This window comes from Hypoxylon trugodes (assembly GCF_022578975.1).
Source record: "Hypoxylon trugodes strain CBS 135444 unplaced genomic scaffold F4822scaffold_3, whole genome shotgun sequence".
Taxonomy (NCBI): domain Eukaryota; kingdom Fungi; phylum Ascomycota; class Sordariomycetes; order Xylariales; family Hypoxylaceae; genus Hypoxylon; species Hypoxylon trugodes.
The window spans coordinates 3,050,268-3,071,150 of record NW_026250018.1 but is presented as its reverse complement, the minus strand read 5'-3'; the positions used below and the strand labels follow the sequence as shown (position 1 = coordinate 3,071,150).

At 48.2% G+C, this 20,883-nt stretch overlaps 6 protein-coding genes across 6 annotated transcripts; 3 read left to right on the top strand and 3 right to left on the bottom strand.

The window, feature by feature from the left end:
- Nucleotides 1-2,580, top strand: F4822DRAFT_184291 (aminopeptidase I zinc metalloprotease-domain-containing protein). The gene is made up of 3 exons (XM_051453448.1): nucleotides 1-892; nucleotides 953-1,292; nucleotides 1,343-2,580. The coding sequence occupies exons 1-3, from the start codon at nucleotides 470-472 to the stop codon at nucleotides 2,293-2,295; spliced, it is 1,716 nt and encodes a 571-aa protein (XP_051317158.1). The 5' UTR covers nucleotides 1-469; the 3' UTR covers nucleotides 2,296-2,580.
- Nucleotides 2,581-3,539: 959 nt separating this feature from the next.
- On the top strand, nucleotides 3,540-6,002 carry F4822DRAFT_184293 (phospholipase A2). Its single transcript, XM_051453449.1, has 2 exons — nucleotides 3,540-4,177; nucleotides 4,247-6,002. The coding sequence occupies exons 1-2, from the start codon at nucleotides 3,852-3,854 to the stop codon at nucleotides 5,781-5,783; spliced, it is 1,863 nt and encodes a 620-aa protein (XP_051317157.1). The 5' UTR covers nucleotides 3,540-3,851; the 3' UTR covers nucleotides 5,784-6,002.
- Nucleotides 6,003-7,407, bottom strand: F4822DRAFT_184294 (uncharacterized protein). Its single transcript, XM_051453450.1, has one exon. The coding sequence runs from the start codon at nucleotides 7,118-7,120 to the stop codon at nucleotides 6,221-6,223; it is 900 nt and encodes a 299-aa protein (XP_051317156.1). The 5' UTR covers nucleotides 7,121-7,407; the 3' UTR covers nucleotides 6,003-6,220.
- F4822DRAFT_184402 (uncharacterized protein) lies at nucleotides 7,050-9,337 on the bottom strand. Its single transcript, XM_051453452.1, has 3 exons — nucleotides 8,592-9,337; nucleotides 7,126-8,528; nucleotides 7,050-7,064 (listed from the first exon to the last, which is right to left on the bottom strand). The coding sequence occupies exons 1-2, from the start codon at nucleotides 8,814-8,816 to the stop codon at nucleotides 7,239-7,241; spliced, it is 1,515 nt and encodes a 504-aa protein (XP_051317155.1). The 5' UTR covers nucleotides 8,817-9,337; the 3' UTR covers nucleotides 7,050-7,064; nucleotides 7,126-7,238.
- Nucleotides 9,338-10,428: 1,091 nt separating this feature from the next.
- On the top strand, nucleotides 10,429-12,723 carry F4822DRAFT_184298 (ent-kaurene oxidase). Its single transcript, XM_051453451.1, has 5 exons — nucleotides 10,429-11,006; nucleotides 11,071-11,196; nucleotides 11,253-11,412; nucleotides 11,469-12,071; nucleotides 12,127-12,723. The coding sequence occupies exons 1-5, from the start codon at nucleotides 10,761-10,763 to the stop codon at nucleotides 12,639-12,641; spliced, it is 1,650 nt and encodes a 549-aa protein (XP_051317154.1). The 5' UTR covers nucleotides 10,429-10,760; the 3' UTR covers nucleotides 12,642-12,723.
- A 1,228-nt stretch (nucleotides 12,724-13,951) lies between these two features.
- F4822DRAFT_184263 (uncharacterized protein) lies at nucleotides 13,952-19,111 on the bottom strand. Its single transcript, XM_051453447.1, has 2 exons — nucleotides 18,716-19,111; nucleotides 13,952-18,656 (listed from the first exon to the last, which is right to left on the bottom strand). The coding sequence occupies exon 2, from the start codon at nucleotides 18,560-18,562 to the stop codon at nucleotides 14,084-14,086; it is 4,479 nt and encodes a 1,492-aa protein (XP_051317153.1). The 5' UTR covers nucleotides 18,563-18,656; nucleotides 18,716-19,111; the 3' UTR covers nucleotides 13,952-14,083.
- Nucleotides 19,112-20,883: the final 1,772 nt, after the last annotated feature.

The following is a 20,883-nucleotide window of genomic DNA, read 5'->3' as shown; positions in this document are numbered from 1 at the left end:
GAAAAACAGTTCGTTATTAGCGTATATACAGCGCTGTAAGCTTGGGGTTAAATTTCGTCCATCCCCCCACACTCCTTGTGAATTAAACTTCCATTATTTCAAACCAAATGCAATTTTCATAACCATTTAAACCTTTTAAGATATTCATTCTGTAATAAAGAGATTATGAACACGATTTTACTTTTTCTAAGCTCTAGAGATGTCTGTGGGGCAGAAGGTCAGCTGGGAACGGCAGCTGATGGTGGTGATAAGATGTGTCCAAGGCTCTTATCAATTGCGACAGCTCCCTGATTACGCCGTCAGCGATTCCGGCTGTTTATGAGGGAGCACTGTCTATTCAACTTCCTTTTCCAACCTCTCTCTTAATTCAACAAATTCACCGCTTCTTCTCCTATTTATACGACATCCCGACGTATATTCACATTCTTTTATTATTTCTGATTTAAAGAGAAAATACTGTCAATAAAAGATGGTGCAGCATACCTCCGAATTCCTGCGCCAGCGCAGTTCCAACCTATCCCTTCGAAGCATGGCCGCCGCGAACGCGTTAAGCACCTCTCGATTGTCGAGATTCGCAAACCCATCCGACTTCGACGAGACCAAACCTGCGATGTCTAATACAGAGAAGGCATTTATCGTCGGCGATTTAGCTTCTTATGGCAAATCATTAAATCTTTGCAGCCCTTGCTATTGCGACCTGCCAGAGGGTCTCGTCTTCGTGTCGAATTTCAAACTTGCTCAAGACCAAAAAGAGTGCCATTCATGCCAAGTCATGCTTTCGAAACCCGAGGTTTTTACCGAGCCGTTCTGCAAGTTCTTGCAGGAGAATCCTACCGTATTCCATTCTGTGGGCTATTTCAAAGATAAGGCGACATCGCTTGGCTACAAGGAGGTTGGTGTTCCTGGTTACGGGTAGTGTTACTTGAGATGATTTGCTAACCATCTGTTGAAGTTACCTGCACGAGACGATTGGTCGGGAAAGCTCGAGGCTGGTGGTAAATACTTTGTAACGCGAAATGGTACCTCGGTCATTGCTTTTACGGTTGGAAAAGCGTATAAGCCCGGCAATGGTGTCGCTATGGTCGCGGGTCATATTGACGCTTTGACTGCGAGACTAAAGCCTGTTAGCAACAAACCGACTAAGGCGGGTTATCTTCAGCTTGGTGTCGCTCCCTATGCTGGTGCCTTAAACGAGACATGGTGGGACCGAGATCTTAGCATCGGAGGAAGAGTCATTGTACGAGATGAATCTGGCAAGACATCAAGCAAGCTCGTCAAGATTGACTGGCCTAGTAAGTAACTTGTGAATGGTAATGGGGTCTATGGCGCTAACAGGAAATAGTCGCTCGGATACCAACGCTCGCACCACATTTCGGTGTTGGCATGCTAGGTTCGCAGAACAAGGAGACTGAAGCCGTACCAATTATTGGTCTCGACAATTCTGACATCTTATCCCCGAACGCCGAACCAATCAAGCCCCTCGGTCCACTAGGATCGTTTACAGCTACTCAACCACCAAAACTGGTCAATTTAATTTCGAAGCAATTGGGTATTAAGGACCATTCACAAATCGTGAATTGGGAACTAGAACTCTTTGATTCGCAACCTGCGACAGTAGGTGGTTTGGACAAAGAATTCATATTTGCTGGCCGAATCGACGATAAGCTCTGCAGTTGGGCGGCATTCCAAGGCCTCTTAGCCTCAGAATCGAACGATGATGATGGTGTTATTAAATTAGTTGCACTTTTCGACGACGAAGAGATTGGTTCTCTCCTACGCCAAGGTGCGAGAGGTAATTTCCTACCATCAACCATTGAGAGGGCAGTCGAAGCACTATCCGGAGAGAACAAGCCATTTGGCCCCGGTGTTATAGGTCAGACCTATGCGCAATCCTTCCTTGTATCGGCCGATGTCACGCATGCTGCAAACCCCAATTTCCTTTCCCGATATTTGGATGGCCACGCGCCCCGACTTAATGTTGGAATTTCCATTGCCGCGGATAGTAACGGTCACATGACTACGGATTCGGTCTCTACGGCTATTCTCACCAGGGTATGCGAGTTAAGCGACTGCACACCGCAAATCTTTCAAATTCGAAATGACTCCCGAAGCGGCGGCACAGTCGGTCCCATGTTGAGTAGTGCCATGGGTGTGAAGGCCGCCGATGCGGGAATGGCCCAACTCAGTATGCATTCGATCCGCGCTACGTGCGGTTCGCTGGACCCTGGGTTAGGTGCCAAATTCTTCAAGGGTTTCCTTGACAAGTGGGAGAAGGTGGACGCGGAGTGGCAGTGAGGCCATCAAGCCATGGCATTTGTTTTGTCGTCAGTGTAACAATATCTCGAAACCCGTCCGGTTGGTCCGAGCGAGTCAGCAAATGATTGGATGCTTGAGTGTCTGACCCGAAACCGGACTGTTGAAATCCACGCAAATTTTTCCACCATGTACATACAAGTGTATACCTGCGTACTTACACATAATAGAATACATCAGCATACGGATACAATTAGACGAGGCGATAGGTAGAAATATATATCCATGACGGAACATACCCATTTTAGGGCGAATAATCCCACAATACCACGCGGTATTTTCGTGACGGTATAATAGGTACGTAAGCATTAATCTGGGGAAAAATTGATCGCCACCTGCAGGAACTAGAAGCCATTCGGAGTAGAATGTCCCTCCTACCCTCCCAGTCCCCGGTCCTCCACATGTCAAATGCACCATGATGCAATTATGGTCAGGGTGCGTCGAAACTTTTCATGGTGCACTACACACTACACAACTTCAGACGGCATTAAAGTTAATTATTTTCTTTTTTGGGAAACTTATCTCGAGATAGGGCACGCGACTGTCGTGTGATCAATATTTCTTTGAATTTTGAAGTTAGAAATAGTCCTGTTAGTGATAATTTTTTAATGGTAGGCGGCTTTACCCCCACATTAAAAAGTCGGAAGTCGGAAGCGTTTGAAGCCCGGATTGGCAGCTGAAAATTGAATTTGAACTTGGTAGAATGTACAAAATGATGACGTGTTAGTCCTACTAAAATATACCTGGCAGCTGAAGTAGAAAGGCCAAGGAATTGTAAACTGCAATTGGTTCGTTTTGGCGTATTTCGACCGTAATTGTCGTTGACAAGGGGGGGCATTTCATCCTTTGTATTATATTCTGACTTTTCATTTAGCACCATCAGGCCATTATTTTTATTCTTAGCCCAATACATCTACACGTACTTGCAACATGTACATATCTACAAGTACATACAATAGTTGACATCTTCCATTCTCAAATTTCTAGCATTGTATTTTTTTATTCGTACTTACAATTCGATCGTATTATATTCTCACCTGTATTTTGTCAATTCAAGCAAACACTCCAATTTAATATTCATTTTGTGAAACTACCATTATTCATTATATAAAAAGAATACTCTTTTTCGTTTGTATACATTTAACTCTACATTCTACATTAACTTTGGGGGCATAGCGGCGAGGCTGTGTTACCGGTAGACGAACTAATAACTTTATTTTTTTCTTTGGTTCTGCTACTCCTTTAGCGCCGGCGAAGTCTCGAGTCTATCCTGTTATCTTTCAGTCTCGACGCACGAATTTAGGGGGAACTAATTACTTTTCCTTCTTATTATAGGGTGTAGAACCCAACGGTTCTAAGACACTCTTTCCCAATATTGCACCGTTCAAGCCCACGAGAATCACACGATCCAAATCTCGATCTCGATTTACATAACTATCATAACTGATATTAAACTACGAATTATACCCGAACACACTTATACATACATACACACCGACGAAGAGAACATAAATTCGCTGGCAACGATCACATAACCAATGGCGCAGCCGGCGAATCCCTCTCGCTCCGACAAATGGAGCTCGCTCCTGTCGCGACTGAATCCGATACCAGGCTTCGCAGACTACACAGGGCCTTACAAAGTCGGTACCGTCGATGTTGAAATACCTGTCACGGAGCTTGATTCCCCGGCTCCTGCACCGGACAACGCAGCCGGTATCGAGACGGTCCAATTCCGAATATTCTACCCGGCGCAACCGGAAGCCCAAGGCAAGCGCATAACATGGCTGCCAGCTCCCCAGCGCGAACATCTATCTGCCTACATACAGTTTCTTGGTGTCGGCCAGATGCTGGCACAAGCTGTATCGTAAGTCAACTACCTACCAATGCTATACTTCTAATGGGAATAAAGATTCTAATTCGTATATGAATATAGCTTCCTCCCTAGGCACCTCCATTACACATCCATACCCGTGATCAAGAACGCCCCAGTCCTCGAACCCAATACACCGAACGGACGATGGCCCACAGCCATATTCTCACACGGGCTAGGCGGTAGTCGAAACGCATATTCTCAAATCGTCGGTTCTCTAGCTTCTCACGGCGTAGTCGTGATCTGTCCCGAGCACCGAGACGGCAGCGCCGTAGCCTCGTTCATCCGAATCCCGGACCAACAGCATCGATTCTTCATGCGCAACACGCGGCGCGTAGTGCCCTACCATCGAATCGCTCACGACCCGACCGATGAGGTGTACGCCCTGCGTAATGACCAGCTACGGATTCGGTTGTGGGAGATGGGATTGATACACGAGGCTGTACTAAACGTGGACAAGGGCATTAAAATGACCAACCTAAACAAAAGCACGCCTTCTCTTGCGCCGTTTGTGGGCCAATTACACGTGCACGACCCGGGCAGCATAATCTTCATGGGCCACAGCTTCGGTTCCGCGACAACCGTCCAATTCCTCAAATCCGTATTCTACGCCGGCCGTCCCGAACTAGAATCAATGTCGGAACCACTCTACGTACCCTCACGGGACTCATCAATATACCGGCAAATCACGCCCCAAAACGTAACCATCTTACTCGATATGTGGTGTGTCCCCCTCCTCGCCAAAACCACCAAACCCCTCTGGGACCTCCCACTCCCCGTATACGCCGACGACCCCTCATCCCCAGGCGGCACCGCCCTCCTCGCAATCGAAAGTTCCGATTTCTTCAAATGGAAAGCGCACCTCCACGAAACAGCCCGCGCCCTCTCCCCAGACCCCTCCGCGAAAACAGTCCAAGCAACAGCGTTTTACGCCTCCGGCGTTAAACTCCCGGAGCCGCATTTCTTTTTCGTGGAGCGCTCGGCGCATCTTAGTCAATCTGATTTCGGGGTTCTGTTTCCTTGGTTGACCAGGAGGGTTTTTGGGTCGGAGGAGCCGGAGCGGGCGCTTAGGTTGAATCGGAGGGCGCTTTTGCAGATGTTGAGGGGGAATGGGGTACAGGTTGCGCGGACTTGGAGTGGGGATTTGATTGATGGGGCATTTGAGGGGAAGAAATTTGGTGGTGTTAGGGCGGTTGGGGAGAATGCTGGTGCGGGTGAGGGGGTGAGGGAGTCGGAGGGAACCGGGAATGAGAGTACGATGGCGGTTGTTAGTGAGAGTGAGAGTGGTAGTGAGGATGCGAAGTTGGTCGTGGATAGAGGCCCCGAAGACGGCATCTATGATGATCGCGCGATTTTGGATCGTAGTGGACATACTACGGTCGAAGCGTGGAATTGGATCGATATTGTTGGTATGGGCGAAGTCGCAGATGACGAAGACGCGGCCCGGGAAACGGTTGCGGTGAGCGATGGTGATGAGACTACGCAGGCTGAGACTGAGGCTCAGGAGCCCGATATGGCGGGTGTGATTGAACCACATGCTACTGAGGACGCGGCTGCTGCTAAGGTCGCGGCTAGGACTGTTGGTGTGGCTACGGCGTAGATTGATTAGGGATAGGTGATAAAATGCTTGGATTGGGTGGTCTTCTCTACTTTGGGCCAGTACTGGTGTTTGGATTGGGATATGCATAATAGATACAGGATTAAGGGCTAAGGAAGGGAAGGTAATGCTGATCACAAAAAAGGAGTGTGCTGATTGAAAGCTCAGCGGCTACGAGGCGTCTTGAGAAGGAAATACTTTTACTACTACTACTGATATAGGCCAGGCGGCCGGGCCTTGTATAATTACCTGTGCGTTCTCAGGGATTGGGTTACGTGGTGAATTTATTGGTGGTTTAATAGCGTTTTCCAGTGAGAAGCGCTGAGTCTGAATTTCAAGTTGAATTTGATTATTTCTGAGCGAATGGCTAAATCTATGATATGTTGAACACGACCTGTCTACCTTATCTATGAGTCATTCTTCCCATTATTATAGCTATTTTACTCGTCGAGCCTATCATAACCCCTTCGCTGCCTTATCTCTATTCCCCTGAAGGCATCTACTTCAGTGCCAATTTGATGGGCTGAGGATTCGCCTGTACTCATACGTTTTCGTCTATCGTCTTCTTCATATACCCAATCTAGATCAAATCCATGGTCTTCTAGTATCCCTTCCCATATACTTCGCCAATTAGAAAAATAAAACCAATCGGATATCGTTATGCCATCATCCCTATCAAAGATACAATCCGGACGCTCGAGAATTCCTTTTGATATGACATTCTCTAAGAAGATTACACTGCTTGCTACAGTGGGCTCCACGTAATAGCCTCGATAAAAGACGGCCCGTGCAGATGAAGCCTCACTAGTTACGAGTGAATCATTATAAGCTCTATCGAGCCTGAATCTTATCCAAGATGCGGCTTGTGCAGCATACACACTTACGATCTTGTCGACCCCAATTCGATTCCGTACGATCGAATCGAACGCTGTCGTAAGATAAAAGTGCCTTTTATTACCCTCCTGTGGAAGAGGATCGGGCCGTGAGAATTTCTCTAGAATAGAGGTTGAAAAAGTAGCTTCACCGGGAATATTGAAATCAAAATCCACCGAACGGCATGCAGATGCCCAGTCTTGTAGAAACTCATCGATACACTCGGGCTCGATCTCGAGATGCCCGTCGGCTATCGCGGACGACACCATTCGAATTAAGAATTCGTTTGACCACAGACTCTCGACCTCGATGCCGGGTAAACTTAGGAGATAGCGGAATATGTCGAGGCGTTCTCGATGGTCGTAGAGGTACGGTGCGCAAACGGCAATGTCTATAGAACCGAAGCCAAATCTAGAAACTTGCTGGTTAGTGCATTTTGATGGTATAGGGGTAACTGATCGGGGCATATTACATATCGAGCGCGTTGATATCTGCACCACTCTGCACTAGCGCTTTGCAAGCATCCAAATGGCCATACAATATAGCAAGCTGACTTTCCTTTAGCTTAAGCTCGTATCTCCTGTATCATGAAAACCGGTAACTCACATGGAACAGTGATTCACCCGACGGGGTTTGATCCGAGGGCGAAACGAGCTTTTGTGAGAGCATGCTTTGAAGGCTCAAAATGTCGTTGGTTTCAATAGCTTCTAGGACTGGATGGCCTTCACCAAGGAGACGATATGTCTTCAGTCTGAGGCCGAATTCCGGTTTTCCTCTCGCGTCGGTGCTTTTATGGTATGTCATCGAGTAGCCGGTGGAAAACCAGCGCGGCGATGGGATGAAGTGCACTGTAAGCTCGTATAATCGCGTCGGGTGCTTGGATTCGTCCAAATGAACTTTATCTCGGATTGAGAGGGAAAATATCCCTAGGCTAGTCTTCTTGCCCCAACAATAATGATAAATATTCGCGAGCTCGCTCTTGTTGAGTTGTGACGTAGCACGTCTATCGGTAGAAGCAAAGCTCGCAATTTCATCCGCGGATGAGGGGTCGTTTGGCGTCTGATTATACTGGTCTACTTCGAGTCCAATTTCATCCGCTACATTTCCGGGGTCTGGTTGGGTTCGGTATTGTATATTACCCAAAGCAGGAAGGGTATTTTCTAGGAGGGCGTCCATCTCGGACCGAGCCGTCCCTCGATATTCCTTCTTAACCCCCGCGAGAAACTTCCCCATGTATTCCTCTAATAGAGGCTTCAATGCATGCTGAAAAGAGGCACCGAAGTGGTTGGTTGGGGGAACTTGCTGGGTTATTCTAGCTAAGAATTCCCTATTTTCTACTTTAACATGCGCAAGAGACTCCAAGACTTCTGATTGACGAGCGCATATATTTTGTACATTCATATTTGTTGCGGCTATCGAGCACTCGAGCTCATCCAACCTGCTAGTAATTATTGAATGACTTGCGGCAGATTGCTGTATTGCTCGAGATTCGAATCGAGCATTCTCAATTCGCGCCGCAGCAATCGATTTCAAGATTTCAGAATGGCGACTAGTCACTGTCTCACTGATTAAGGACTCGAGAGCATCAAGCCTGTCCAGCACTAGTTGGAGGTCTTCCTTTGTGGACTGTCGAATCTGTTGGTCCAGTTGTGTCTTCCTGATTTGGGTCGTATAATGTAATTCGAGTTCACTCCTGAAGAATTGTAGTCTGTGGGCAATTTCTTCTATTTCCTGCTTATTCCAGATGCCGTTCAGAATCGCTTTTGCGCGTTGGAGCCGACCGCCATTCTGTCCCGGTTGGATACCACACTTGCTAAGGCGACTGAGAAGAGTCTTGGCTAGCTCACAACATCTGTCGGCTACTAATCGGAGTGCCTTTTTGGTTGCCTATTGTTAATATTAAGGAGCACAAAATGGATGCCTATCAATGTTACATGCCTTTTCTTCTGGTAGGGCCATTGCAGAGGTTTGAGATATCACTTTGGCCGATTCACTAATGTTTTGAGTGAGCAATTTGAGGTGTTTTGTGACAATCTCATGGTCTCTGCTTGTTGACCAGGTTCTGTGATTGCGAAGTTCGTTGGAGATACGTATCAATTTAGCAGTGAATTCAACAAACTGTAGTATGTTCGACGCAAGTCCAACCACTGCGACAGCCTCCATTTTTGCCCTAGCATATTTTGCTGTTCCTGCTTAAACAAGACGCCGCGGTAGGGAAGAATGAAGGAACAAAGTAGCTTCACTGAGTGACGCTTCATGCTGTATTCTATGTGGCCATACGTCGCTCTCATGTACTGTCTCGTTCATATCGTTAAGCTTCGCTCAGAGCCTTACGGACGCCCCTGGCCGAATGAGGCACATACGATACCATGAGTGCCGAGAACTTGGTTCGATAGGCGGCAACGTTCATCATAAGCGGGATATTGGTGACGGACCGACGCCATCTTTCGGTATGTTCACCGCTTCTCACCACTTCCAAAGTTGATCAATCTGGAGTTTGTTGGGAAACGGCCCGCAAACATGGCTCAGGACCCTCGGAACGAAATCGCTTTTAACCCTATCACATAACGAGATCGATTCTCTGTGCCATTTCGCAAAAGGCAGCTGTGGACGCCATCCAGATAAAGTGGAGTGGCGGCGTTGAAAAAGTGGATGGAGGATTGAGGATCGAGGTAAGACTTATGGAAGCTTTTGAGAAGGTAGGTCGAAGCTATGGGGCCGTCTCGGCACTATGAGCTTGTACGGCTGAAGTTGCCTTGTAGACCAATCATGCTAGCATTATAACCCATTTGCGTCCCTATCCCATGTTCATTGCGTCGCTTAAATAACCAGAATTGTTTGTCGGATCATAGATCTACTGGCGGCTCAGGCTGCACGGACATAACCCAGGAAAAAACATGGGCTGTAGGATAATCAGAACGAGCGGGTTTTACCCACGGAGATCAGACTCGTTATTTTGTCGGGGGATCTCCTCGCTGAGACAGTGCCAAGTGCCAAGGGCTTCAGGGAGCTTTGCCCCCAAGCTCTGTTTTAGGACAACCGAAATGCTTGCGAAGCAGTAGACTGATTCAATCACTACAATGCAAATTAAATATCGGGTTGTTCCCATAAACATCCACATCTAACGGCGATAAAATCATGAAATAGCTTATTATCAACCCGCTCAACAGTCTTACATACCCATCTAGGTAGACACCTGCTATATATGCTGGGGTACGTGTCAGTGCTCTGTAAGCCCTACCGAAACCGGAAAGGTGAGGCGTTGTGTGCCGTCAGCCGCGAAACTAGAAGTCCGACTAGGGTTCGGGAATGGCAACTCCCGGGGGTGTCTTCTCCCTCATTCTTGGTCCTTTTCCATTCAGTAACCCTCGTTTCAGGGTCCCAGTCCAGAAACCTAAAGCAGCAACAAGGTCAGGCCCCCTTGAGTCTCACGAGCCCATAATCTCCTAGCAAAAGCGATCGATATCAAGCATCAGATATGAGCCGAATTGGCTGAGTTCGTCAAAATGGACTGGGATTAGGTATTCGACGCGACTTCGGTCGCGAGTGTTTCCTATGTTTTGTCTTTCGCAAGTATCTCTACTTTGCTCATTCTTCATCATGAAGAACTTATTCATGTAAATTGTTTTAATCCAAGTAGTTGGTTGAGCCAACGTTTCTTTCGTCTCTTTCTTTCTCTTTTCCCCTTCTTGCTTATCGCGGCTCTTGATTGCCCTTGTTATTCGTCATTCCACTCTAGGAGCCGGAACTGTTGCTTGCCGTCAATAGTGGGAAGAATTCGCAAACCCCCACATGACGGTGACTTGTACGACGTTTACCAACGAGACGGCCATAGACGAAGCTATATGGTTCAAATAAACGGGTAGTCGAAGGTCACGAAACCAATTTAATTCTATTCTCTGCGTGGATCGTGGTTTATAATATCGGTTAGTTGTGCCGTCGACTTTAACGGCTTTACTCCAGTTCATTTTAATATCACCACCGACTGTTGGATAGAAACGACGACATCCATGAGAAACGCTAGGCATCGCAAAAGTTGTCGAAACATAATCCCCATTCCTTTCTCTTAACGCATCCCAACTCCTTTCTTTCCCTTGTTACCTCAAGATGCCTTCTATGATAGAGGATGCCAGCCCTCGGACCAACTTCACAACAGTTGCGGATGTATTACCGAGTCAAGTTCTAGGCGGTACCCGCCTAAGCTATTACATAGCTATAAGCGCTGTATTGTTGTGTATATGGCTGTTTCAGCCCGCTAAACAAAAATGTGGCGTCTCAGCACCCTTCTATAAAGCCTCTCGATTAAAATGGATGTTCAGCGCTGATGCGCTAGTGAAGGATAGCTATTCGAAGGTGTGCACATGCTGACGAGCCCTAAACCACCTATCGTTAGGTACCTATACTGACCATACTTTAGTTCCGTGATATGGTATATCAGATTAAGACGACGGAGGGTGTGAGAACCATCATCCCGGCGTCAATGGTTGGTGAGCTTAAGGGCCTTCCAGAGGATACCTTGAGCGCAAGGACAGCTGTGAGGGAGGTTCGTTATAAGGAGGACCCATTCACCAAAATCAATATGCTAAAGATTCCGAACAGGCTATGCTGAGCGAATACACCAAGCTCTGCGCAGGAGAACATACCGACACCTTATCTTTACTCCTCAAATGCAAGATGACAGGGCAATTGGCGCGAATGACACCACAACTTAAAGAGGAACTCGAACACATTGTCGCAACTGAGTTCCCTGAGTGTCAAGGTACAAAATACGACTGAAACTATTCATAGCAACCAGCCAACTGATCGATATCACAGAATGGACGCCCTTCAAAATCCAACCTTTCATGATTCGAACCATCGCACGTTTAAGCGGCCGTGTTTTCGTCGGACCCACGCTAAACCGAGTTGAAGAGTGGATGGACGTGAGCATCAACTTCGCGATAACGGCTTTCATCGCTGTGATCAAGCTGCAATTCTTCCCGCCATGGATGCGACCCTTCGCACAATACCTAGTCTCTGAGTTGCGTGCTATAGACCGAGATCTGGCTCGCGCCCGCGATATGTTAGCCCCTGTTATCGAGGCCCGTCTCCGTGATGCCGAGACGCCTGGTTATGAGAAGCCGGATGATTTCGCCCAGTGGTTGCATGATGCGCTGCCAGAGCACCAGAAGGGGGATTATTATATCCAGGGAAAATTACAGTTGCTGCTGAGTGCGGCATCGATACATACTACGAGTAACCTGACGACGGATTGCATATACGACTTAGCCGTGCACCAGGATATGCAAGAAATACTCCGCGAAGAGGCGCTTGAAGTACTAGGGGATGAAGAGGCTTGGGAGAGGAAAGATAGTATGGGCCGGTTAAAAAAGATGGACTCCTTCATTAAGGAGTCGCAACGTCTTTCCGGCAACGTTAGTGAGTATTTCAAACAATTAACCAACTCCCGGACCAAATTGCTTATGCCGTTCAGCATCCTTCATCCGCAAAGTAATGAAACCAATCGACCTCACCGACGGCACCCACCTCCCCGCCGGAACCAACCTCCTCGCCCCAATGGCCGGTGTCGCAGTCGACTCACGGTACTATCCCGACCCAAACGTCTTCGACGGTCTACGCTTCTACAAGCTGCGCCAACAATCGCAATCCCACACCCACTCCCGCACGCCCTCCTCCGACTCCCAATCCCCACAACAATCAAAACCTCAATCAACAACCCCCACGCCTGAAGAACAATCCACAGCCAACGGACGATACCAATTCACCAGTATCAGCGACGCATCGATGAACTTCGGACTAGGCAAACACGCGTGCCCGGGGCGGTTCTTCGCCGGATGCGAGATCAAGATGATACTCGCGTATTTGCTATTAAACTACGATATCAAACTTAAGGATGGCGAGGGGAGACCTGCGCCGAATATGTTTATGATGACTAAGAGTCCGAGTATGACCGCCGAGGTGATGTTTAAGCGAAGGAGCGCATGTTAAGTTAGAAAAATAGAGGGAAAGCGTAGTCAGTCAGAAAACGGTCCCAGGGCCAGGTGCTTCTGGGATCGTTAGTATGACACAATGACGCTAGTGAGAAGACGAGGTTCTACCTAGGTACATATAAAAGGGACGGAACAGGACCTCTGTATTTCGCGAGAGTATTTATGGCATCTATACCCAAACCCGGGAGCCGCAGTCTCGGTCCTGGGGGTTGTAAGATCTCTACAAGGCGTTTAGGATATGGCGAGCTTAAGACTCGGGGAATTTGGGAGGATTATGGATGTATATATGTGATGGCAATAGGCACTATACATAGCATTAAGCCAATGGAGATAGTATCTCCTGATACCCACTCATCTATTTTCATCGTGACTTGGAATCTAGGGTCAAGCGCGAGACACCTTGGTGTAACGTGAGGCCTAGGACAAACTCTACGGTCGCATTTTGTTAATTCACATATTTCACAATTTCTGAAAAGATAATATTTAACTTTGAACAATGCTTTCGCTATATATCAGAAAAGAATGGGGTATCTCAAGACTCGCCGCGCCGCGCCCGCTAATCTATACGTCCTCATGTCGTGACAAATTTCTGCATCCAAAAAAGACTCCAACGCTTACTTCTTCCAACCAAAACCATTAAAGGATAGGTATATGTATATCATGACTTCGTCGCATCTTCATTGTCATCCGTCACGTCACTTTAGTCCATCCCCCACTTCCCCATAATATTCTCGCTTCCAGAGCCCTCCGCTCACCTATCCTTCAAAATATTGGCTGACTAGAGCGATCTCAAAAATTGCAATAGCCAGCCATTGCCGCGGGACATCCAAGTAAAGACCAAGCCTCCCTTTCCAAAATAAACATACTATTAAATCCAGCTTCTAAGTACTCTCAATTGAGAGCACTAGAAGTATCCCCAGAGGCCGGTCCCGCGACAATGAGTAATAAAATATTAATTTTGCCTCAGCTAGGTAAATCTAGCCAGCGTGAGTAAAATAAGATGCAAATAACTTGTCGATAGATTCGGAAGTGAAATATTTGTTGTAATCCCGATCGAGGGTACAGAGAGTGAAATGTCGGAGCCGTACTGTTTTCCCGGTCTCCTGTGTATATGCATTGACATTGAGTCGTTTGGTCCCTGCCCGTGTCTAGTAGATAGGAAACTAGATTTTTCATGTTAGGCTCGCGCCTTCTTTAAATCTTCTGAAATGATTTCTTGCGATAATGTTTTATTTTCGTTTTTCCTGTGTCGCAATGCTGAGATGAAGTCCAGTGATGTATGCGTGCTGTACACATTGATTGAATTCGGGGTAGTCAGTCCAGTGAATAAAAGTGGAATCCATCCATAGAGAAATGAAGGTTGGGGTTTCGAATCCAAATTGTCGAAGCGGTCGTGAATAGAATCGGATGGCGTCCAGTCCGTTATTTCCACAAAATATATCATATACTTGCGACTCTTCCTCTCGCCTCTGGCATCCTCGCATGGCATACCATAAGCTTAAGGCTCGTTCCCTGTTGCTCACATTCGGCCAGCAACGCCTTATCGCTCCAGATGCTAGGACCCATTCCAGGCAATGTCTCATAGCATCGATTATACCACCATCGCCCAACTTTCGACACCATCTTCGTGATGTTTTCGTCGCCGACCTCAGTCTTATCGTTCATCATCTCCGCAAGACTTCGCTCGTCCTTCTTGGCCTTACCCTTGCCCTTAGCACTAGAAGCGTTGGTGATCGCGCTCGCCACAGGCACCCCAACACGGCATGTTTTAACATCAACAAATCCTTTCCGACCAAGAAGGCGAAGAATGAGGTCCGCCGTGCTACTAAGGTTGTAATCCGGATTGCGTGCACTTATTCGCTCCTTCAGCTGACGTACAGCACGTCGAGTTCGATGGCCCACATTATTCAAGTCCACATCCAGAATAGAAAGTTCGATATATCCACCAGGTTTCAGAACCCGGAGTGCCTCTGAGATGATATTGCGGTAGTGGGATTCTGGGGCTACAGCTGGGAATCGGAATACAACTGCCGTGAAGCTGTCAGATCCAAAAGGAAATTTATCCTTGTGCGATAAAAATTGGATTTGATGGTGGTTAGGCGGCGACAAAGGGAATGAGGGAGTCGATTGTTGCTCGGGAGTTAATGGTGCACGCGGAGATAAGTTGAAGAAAGTTGCAGCAGGATACGTCTCCGCTGCGTAAAAGGACCAGTCATCGTTGCCAAGACCGTCGATGACAAGAATCGAGTGTCGCTTGAGTGAGCCAACATCATTGATGAGATCCTCGCGAACTGGGCTGAACAACACATGGCCGAACGAGAGCCATTTGCTAACCGTCATTGAACCCACTCTAAGGTTGACCTGAGAAAGTGGCGTTTCCTCGCTGCTGACCGAGCCCCTCGTAGTCTTGGAGCTCTTATTTGAAGACGAACTATCTCGTTTAGTCGGAGAGACTGCCTTATTTAACTGTGAGTTCTTGCTACTGCGGTCGCCGTACCCGGACACAAACTCCGAGACCGAAAATGGTGTAGCTGGTGGGTCGGTATCAAATCTGAAAGCGCGATTGATTCTAGCCGTCATATCAGCGCTAAAGTGACTCGACGATGTCGCTGCTCTTCCAGTTTCAATAGAATCACGAATCTCCCTAGCTGGGTGAGCGCTAAATGTGGGTGATTCGAGTACTATGTTTGACTGATCTGCTAGTTTAGACCCGTAGGCTTCCAGATGGAAAGGGGCACAACGAGAAGATGTTGCCGATGGTGGAGCGTCGCCTAAGAAGTCGTTATACTCATCCCATATATCATCCTCGGTAGGTAGGGCATTTGTCGGTTGGTGTAATACGGGATTTGTTGATCCAGAATTGCCAGACCCAGAACTTGTCGTGCACTCCGAGTCTTTTCTGGGCGGAAAGGAAAGAAACTCTTTGTCAGGGGAGTCAAGCTTAGGAGGCGATAACTTAGCGGGCGGCTCGTTTTGGGCACCAGTGAAGTCGCCTGTTGTTACTGGTGGCTCTGTTTGAGTACGCTCCGGAGATAAAGCCCTGGTGGGGCTAGGACCTTTCGCAACTGAGTCCCGGTCAACTCGACTTAGGTTGGGAGGTGGTAGTTGTAAGCTAACTCGGTAGAATGGCCGGGAGAAGCTTTTCGGGGAAGTCTGTTCTGGGCGAGTTGTAACAACTTTGGGTATCCTACCAACTTGAGGGAGTCGGCTCGGGCGAAATTTTGGCTTAGCCGAGGGCGCTGGATTGGTGGTTGCGTCTTGTCTTTTTGGCACTGATGGTTTCAGCGGTTTTGGGCAGACGTCGTGTGGCGTTGATCCTGCTGCAGTCTCCCGGGCCTGTGGTCTATGAATGGGGGCTGGGTCTGTAGGTTGATTGCTCTCGGGTAATTCTTCATCGTCATCATTTTTAGGCATGAATGGGACCAGAATCTCTGCTTCCCTCAAGATAGTACAGACATCTTGATCTTCACCTTCATCTTGTTCAGAAGAATCCATCATTGTGTAGTAGGCTACTGGCTTGCCCTGGACAGGTTTTGTTGCTGCGGATACACTAGCTTCGACCTTCTTCCGATCCTTAGAAGGTTGGCTTTGAGACCGGCTGAAAAGGTTCCATTTTCGAGGGGATTTGGCTCGTTTGGTCAATTTCCGCGGTGCTGCTTTCGACTCAGCTTGCGCGCGAAGATTTTCTGGTCGAGAATCAGGAAGGGAGTCATCAGACAAGATAGTCGTCTCTATGCTTCCCACCGAGGGAGAAGTCATTCCCCTAGTTACTATAGGCTTTGGTAGGTTCAATGGAGCCCGGTTCGGGGACCCGAGCCGCTGAATTGACCTTCTAAATGCAATAGTAGGTTTCATCGAAACTCCTTCCGAGTCGCTACTTTCTGAAGGGCGGCGAGACTGAGTCGACCGATGAGGAAATGCCGAAGGCCACAGGGTCTGTCTCAATTCTTCCCTTGAAGAATTAGATATAGTTGAGTTGTTCCTTGAGCTAATGCCTGGACGAATTGATGGAATACTTTGGTCGCTTTCAGCCCGCGTCAATTCGGTGCTTGCGTTTCGATTTTCCACCACTTCACCGCCCGCGATTATCACTGGATTCATCCGTTCTAGGAAGAAAGGATCTGTCGATTGGAGGCTCGCAAGACTCTCAAATGAGCCTGGTAGACCACGTGGGGGATTTGCCGTGCTACTACTACGTCTTCTGACTGAGCCGATCCTGCCATATCCTTCATGACCTGTCCCGGCAGCTGGACCTTTTCGAGTAGTTTTTTCTTTCTTTTCTGCCTGTGGTACTTCTGGTGCCGTCTTAGTTCGCCGCCCAAAGAGAGGAAATCTCGTTTTAAATGACGAAGTGGCGGGGCTAGGTGTCCTAGTGTGTTTGCTCCGCTCTGTTTGGCTTGGCTGGGCAGCCTGAGGAACTCCTAGTCGTGGTGCCGGTGTAGATTCTCGAGCCACGGGAGCTTTTGAAGTTATCGAACGTTCCTGCGTAGAGGGGGTAGTTGATCTTGGTAACGAACTAGGCTGCAATTGGCCACTCTGGCGTCTATCGGTGAGACTCGTTGAAGAGAGATTGCTATGGATGACAGGGACTGGGCCGCCAAATTGAGAATAAAGATCCGGTGTCCCATCTCTGCTGGGCCGCGAGGGCGGAGTTGGGCGGGTCCTAGGGGATGTTACACTGCTCTGAGATCTGTGGTGGGATGGTTGAGTCGCTTTGGCTGGGGATGGAGACCTTGCCATAGGCTGAGCTGGTACCCGAGAAATTTTTGACGGCGACTGGATTTCCCCACTACCCTTGTTTAGCTTTTGAGATGATTTTCTCGGAGGTGGATTAGGTGGCGCAGGCGATACCCCTCGGCGCGTCCTTTTCTCCTTCTCTTCTGCACGCACTGTCGAGTTCGACGAAGACGAGTTTAACGCTTCCCTGACCGCAGCAAGACCATGGGGATCAGTACCTATTGCATCTCCTTCCTTCGACATACTGCCGGCCCTTCTCCATGTCACCGGCGGCCTCGTTTCGGCTGGACTCGCTCGCCTCGCTCCAGAAACGGGAAAACGGTGCGGTAGAATGAGTCCGGGAGACTGTGATGTCATAGAGGTCGGAGTTGTGTCTCGGCTGTAAGGTCCAGGGCCAGGCGACTCGGAGAATCTAGTGGAAGGACTGGCACTGAAAGTGCTCAGCTGGCTGTGACTGCTTCCACCGGAGAAGAGTGGTGTTGGCGGCGGAAGGTTCTCGGTTGAAATTTTGAATGGGAGATCTATACCCAATCCATCTCTCGAAGAAGGGAATTCTAGATCCCGGTAGCGGTCTAACTCAGGGTAGATCTGAGGAGACTGTGTCGCCGTCCGCGGCAGTTCGAGCCTCTGCGCTGTTCGAATCTCCACGGGACTAGCAGTGATACTTCTATCCGAGTAATTCCCGCTAGTATCCAAAGACGCCTGTGACCTTGGTATCGAAGACGATGAGTCGGACCTACCGGAGTTCGAGCGAATTTGGCTTTGCATACTGGACTTTCCCTGAGATATGCTTGACTGTTTCCGGCGTAAAACAGTACGAGGCGGTTTAGTAGGATCCCCTCGTCCACGTGTACTCGGTATAGAAGGCGGCGGGGCATGTGCCGCGGAACGCGCGGATGTTGCCGACCATGACTGTGTTTCGTGAGTTAGGGGAGGCCTTGCTAGAGCTTTCTGACCGGAAAGCTTTCGAGTTGAGGCATTCTGGGGGATTCGGCTCTGTTGCGCCCTGGGTTGCGATGTTGAAGGAAGTCCAAGCCGAGTATTCTCAACCTCCCTGCGGGCGATCTGGCCTAGCGCTGGTGGAAAATCCTGTTTTGATGTTTCCATGACTCCTCTTCGCCTCGATCGTGATTCTTCACCCGACCTAGTCCGAGAATCCGAACGCGCGCGTAAGGACGCCATATCTACCTCTATAACTTTTGGGGAGAGGTTCGAGGTTCGATCATATCAACATCAAGCGTCCATTTTCACTACCAATTGTGTATAAAATCACGAGCTATCCTGGAAGGGTGGTCAGCGGCAAAGCCCATTGACATGCATGCCGAAGGGGACAACCTAGTAGATATTGTTGCGATTGGATTCGGATATTACAGCTCTTCAATTAGGTGCTGACTTGTCACACCACTTCAGTGAGGCAACCAGACGGACACAAAGGAATTCCAGACCGGTTGGGGCGGTAAGTAAAGCCGGCGGCGTTCGACTACGATCCAGTAAGTATTATAAGATTCCTATTATCCAGATCTCTCAAGCCACAGAACCGGGAAGGCACACAATAATGGCTAGGATGGAACGAATGCAACTTGCTAGTTCCAGAGCAAGTGTATGAAAGGAGAAATATTAAAGTATACAAGATTAGGTAAGAGAAGCAAGTATACAAGTGTCCGGGAAGGGTAAAACTAGTAGACAATATTGTAACGATGTGATCCGGGGTCGGGGAGTGATTGAATCGACTTCTCTATTGATGGGTGGGGGGACAACCTTGCCGGCGCTGATGTTGACTTGACCAGCTTAGATAGGTACGCTGGGGGATAGTGTGGTAGTACAAGAACTGTGGGGGACTTGGAGGCGTTTAACAAGCGTTAGTGGCGCCGTCTTTTGGTGATTCTGCAAAGTGATTCCGTTGTGGATGCCGTCGTCGGAGATGCTAAAGGATCCGGTGCTTCGCGGGCGTTCTCAAAGGTAGGCAATTAATTAGGGCAGCTAGGTAGAAAATCCGTCGAAAGAGAATCGTCTGAACCTGAGAAATGGACGAGGAATACTATGTAAAAGAGACCGATGTACAAATTCCACCAAATTGAGAATAAGAGAAAAGAGATGGTATCTCGAGAGGTGAGGTATTCAAGAGGCGAAAGAGATGTATGACTGTATATAAGAAGATACTTGTAATTGTTAGCCCGCAAGGGCTTTCCATCTGCTTTCCACCTTGCATATTCGCAAGTTGATGATGTACCCAAGGGTTTGGACAAGGGTCATAGTATGTAGACGAATAATAGATCTAGACAAGTGTGGCGCAAAACCCCTGTCAATAGCCAAGATGCGACCATTTTGGGGGGTTCAAAATGGAATCGCCGAGTGTGCGGTCTGGTTGGAAGCGACCCGTTGTGGGTTAGAACATTGAGATTCCAATTCCTGAGCCAGGCCTGAGCCGGTACTTAGCAAGGGTCATAAGCACCTTGTTGTGCTAACGTCAGTGAAGAAAGCAACATTGAACGCTGAGTCACCGAAGCCCGGACAAGGTACGGAGTGGTAAGGTAGATCGGCTTTGTCGATATCCCTGGATATTCCTCTAGGTTGTCGTATAGAGTAAAACGGCTCTCTATCTGACACCGGTGTAGATTTACCATTTTGCTTTTTCCACGCGTTTTCTCTTTTGCTCGCATACACACAAACAATCGAACGTCCCGACTACGGACAATATGCGCGTGAGCAAAGCCAGAGGAACCGCACCAGTCATGCCTGTAAACTGGTCTTGGATTGTGCATATTCTGATGTCCTATTAGAAGAGAGCTTTAGGCTCTTGACGATCCTATTCGTCAAAAGAAGACCCCAGATATTTGGAGAGCCATTCCTGGTTGGGTCAAGCTCAGTATAGACGAGTGCTTCCAGAGCCCACCCACAATAGTTCTTCTACACAGATGGGGTCATACGACGTTACCAGTCTCCAGTATCTACCTAGTCAAATCCTCAACCGGCCCCGTCCAGTCAACAAAAGACTAGGGCGGTATTTGACACTTGATACGAGAAATAAAGGGTAGAAAGGGGTGTATGCAGGAATAAGACATGGGAAAGTGATATGATGCGATAACGAGCAAGGAGCTTGTTTGCAGTTGGAGGATTGTCGAATAGTATTTCGTGAGTGTTTTTGTTGCGGGGACGAAAAAGTGGTGATTGAGGCCGGGGAGGAAGAAAATTCTAGCTACCTAGGTATATTGTACCTTGTATTGTGCATGCATAACTGCAATGATGCAGTGGCTGGTGCTGCCGGTCGCATCGGGTATTTGCGGGCGAGAGGCAACCCGTCAAGCCCCTTCCAACTTTTTCTACTATACCTAGCTCTTTCTTAATAGCAATACTACGTACGTAGTCCTGCTGAATGACAACTGGCAGTGGCGGTGGAAATCGACTTGAATTGGACTTTCCCTGAATTGACAATTCCAACGTGGAAGGCATCACGTTGTTAATTCTAGCGGAACCTTATCTCAAGGAGCGGGCCGCCTTTGGTT

Excerpts from the sequence above, each read along its gene's own strand:
- F4822DRAFT_184291 (XM_051453448.1), top strand. The coding sequence starts at position 470 with ATGGTGCAGCATACCTCCGAATTCCTGCGCCAGCGCAGTTCCAACCTA. Across the intron at positions 893-952 it reads CATCGCTTGGCTACAAGGAG|TTACCTGCACGAGACGATTG; the intron begins GTTGGTGTTCCT and ends CATCTGTTGAAG. Across the intron at positions 1,293-1,342 it reads CGTCAAGATTGACTGGCCTA|TCGCTCGGATACCAACGCTC; the intron begins GTAAGTAACTTG and ends AACAGGAAATAG.
- F4822DRAFT_184293 (XM_051453449.1), top strand. The coding sequence starts at position 3,852 with ATGGCGCAGCCGGCGAATCCCTCTCGCTCCGACAAATGGAGCTCGCTC. Across the intron at positions 4,178-4,246 it reads ATGCTGGCACAAGCTGTATC|CTTCCTCCCTAGGCACCTCC; the intron begins GTAAGTCAACTA and ends ATATGAATATAG.
- F4822DRAFT_184294 (XM_051453450.1), bottom strand. The coding sequence starts at position 7,120 with ATGCCCCGATCAGTTACCCCTATACCATCAAAATGCACTAACCAGCAA.
- F4822DRAFT_184402 (XM_051453452.1), bottom strand. The coding sequence starts at position 8,816 with ATGGAGGCTGTCGCAGTGGTTGGACTTGCGTCGAACATACTACAGTTT. Across the intron at positions 8,529-8,591 it reads TGGCCCTACCAGAAGAAAAG|GCACTCCGATTAGTAGCCGA; the intron begins GCATGTAACATT and ends GCAACCAAAAAG.
- F4822DRAFT_184298 (XM_051453451.1), top strand. The coding sequence starts at position 10,761 with ATGCCTTCTATGATAGAGGATGCCAGCCCTCGGACCAACTTCACAACA. Across the intron at positions 11,007-11,070 it reads TGAAGGATAGCTATTCGAAG|TTCCGTGATATGGTATATCA; the intron begins GTGTGCACATGC and ends ACCATACTTTAG. Across the intron at positions 11,413-11,468 it reads TGAGTTCCCTGAGTGTCAAG|AATGGACGCCCTTCAAAATC; the intron begins GTACAAAATACG and ends TCGATATCACAG.
- F4822DRAFT_184263 (XM_051453447.1), bottom strand. The coding sequence starts at position 18,562 with ATGGCGTCCTTACGCGCGCGTTCGGATTCTCGGACTAGGTCGGGTGAA.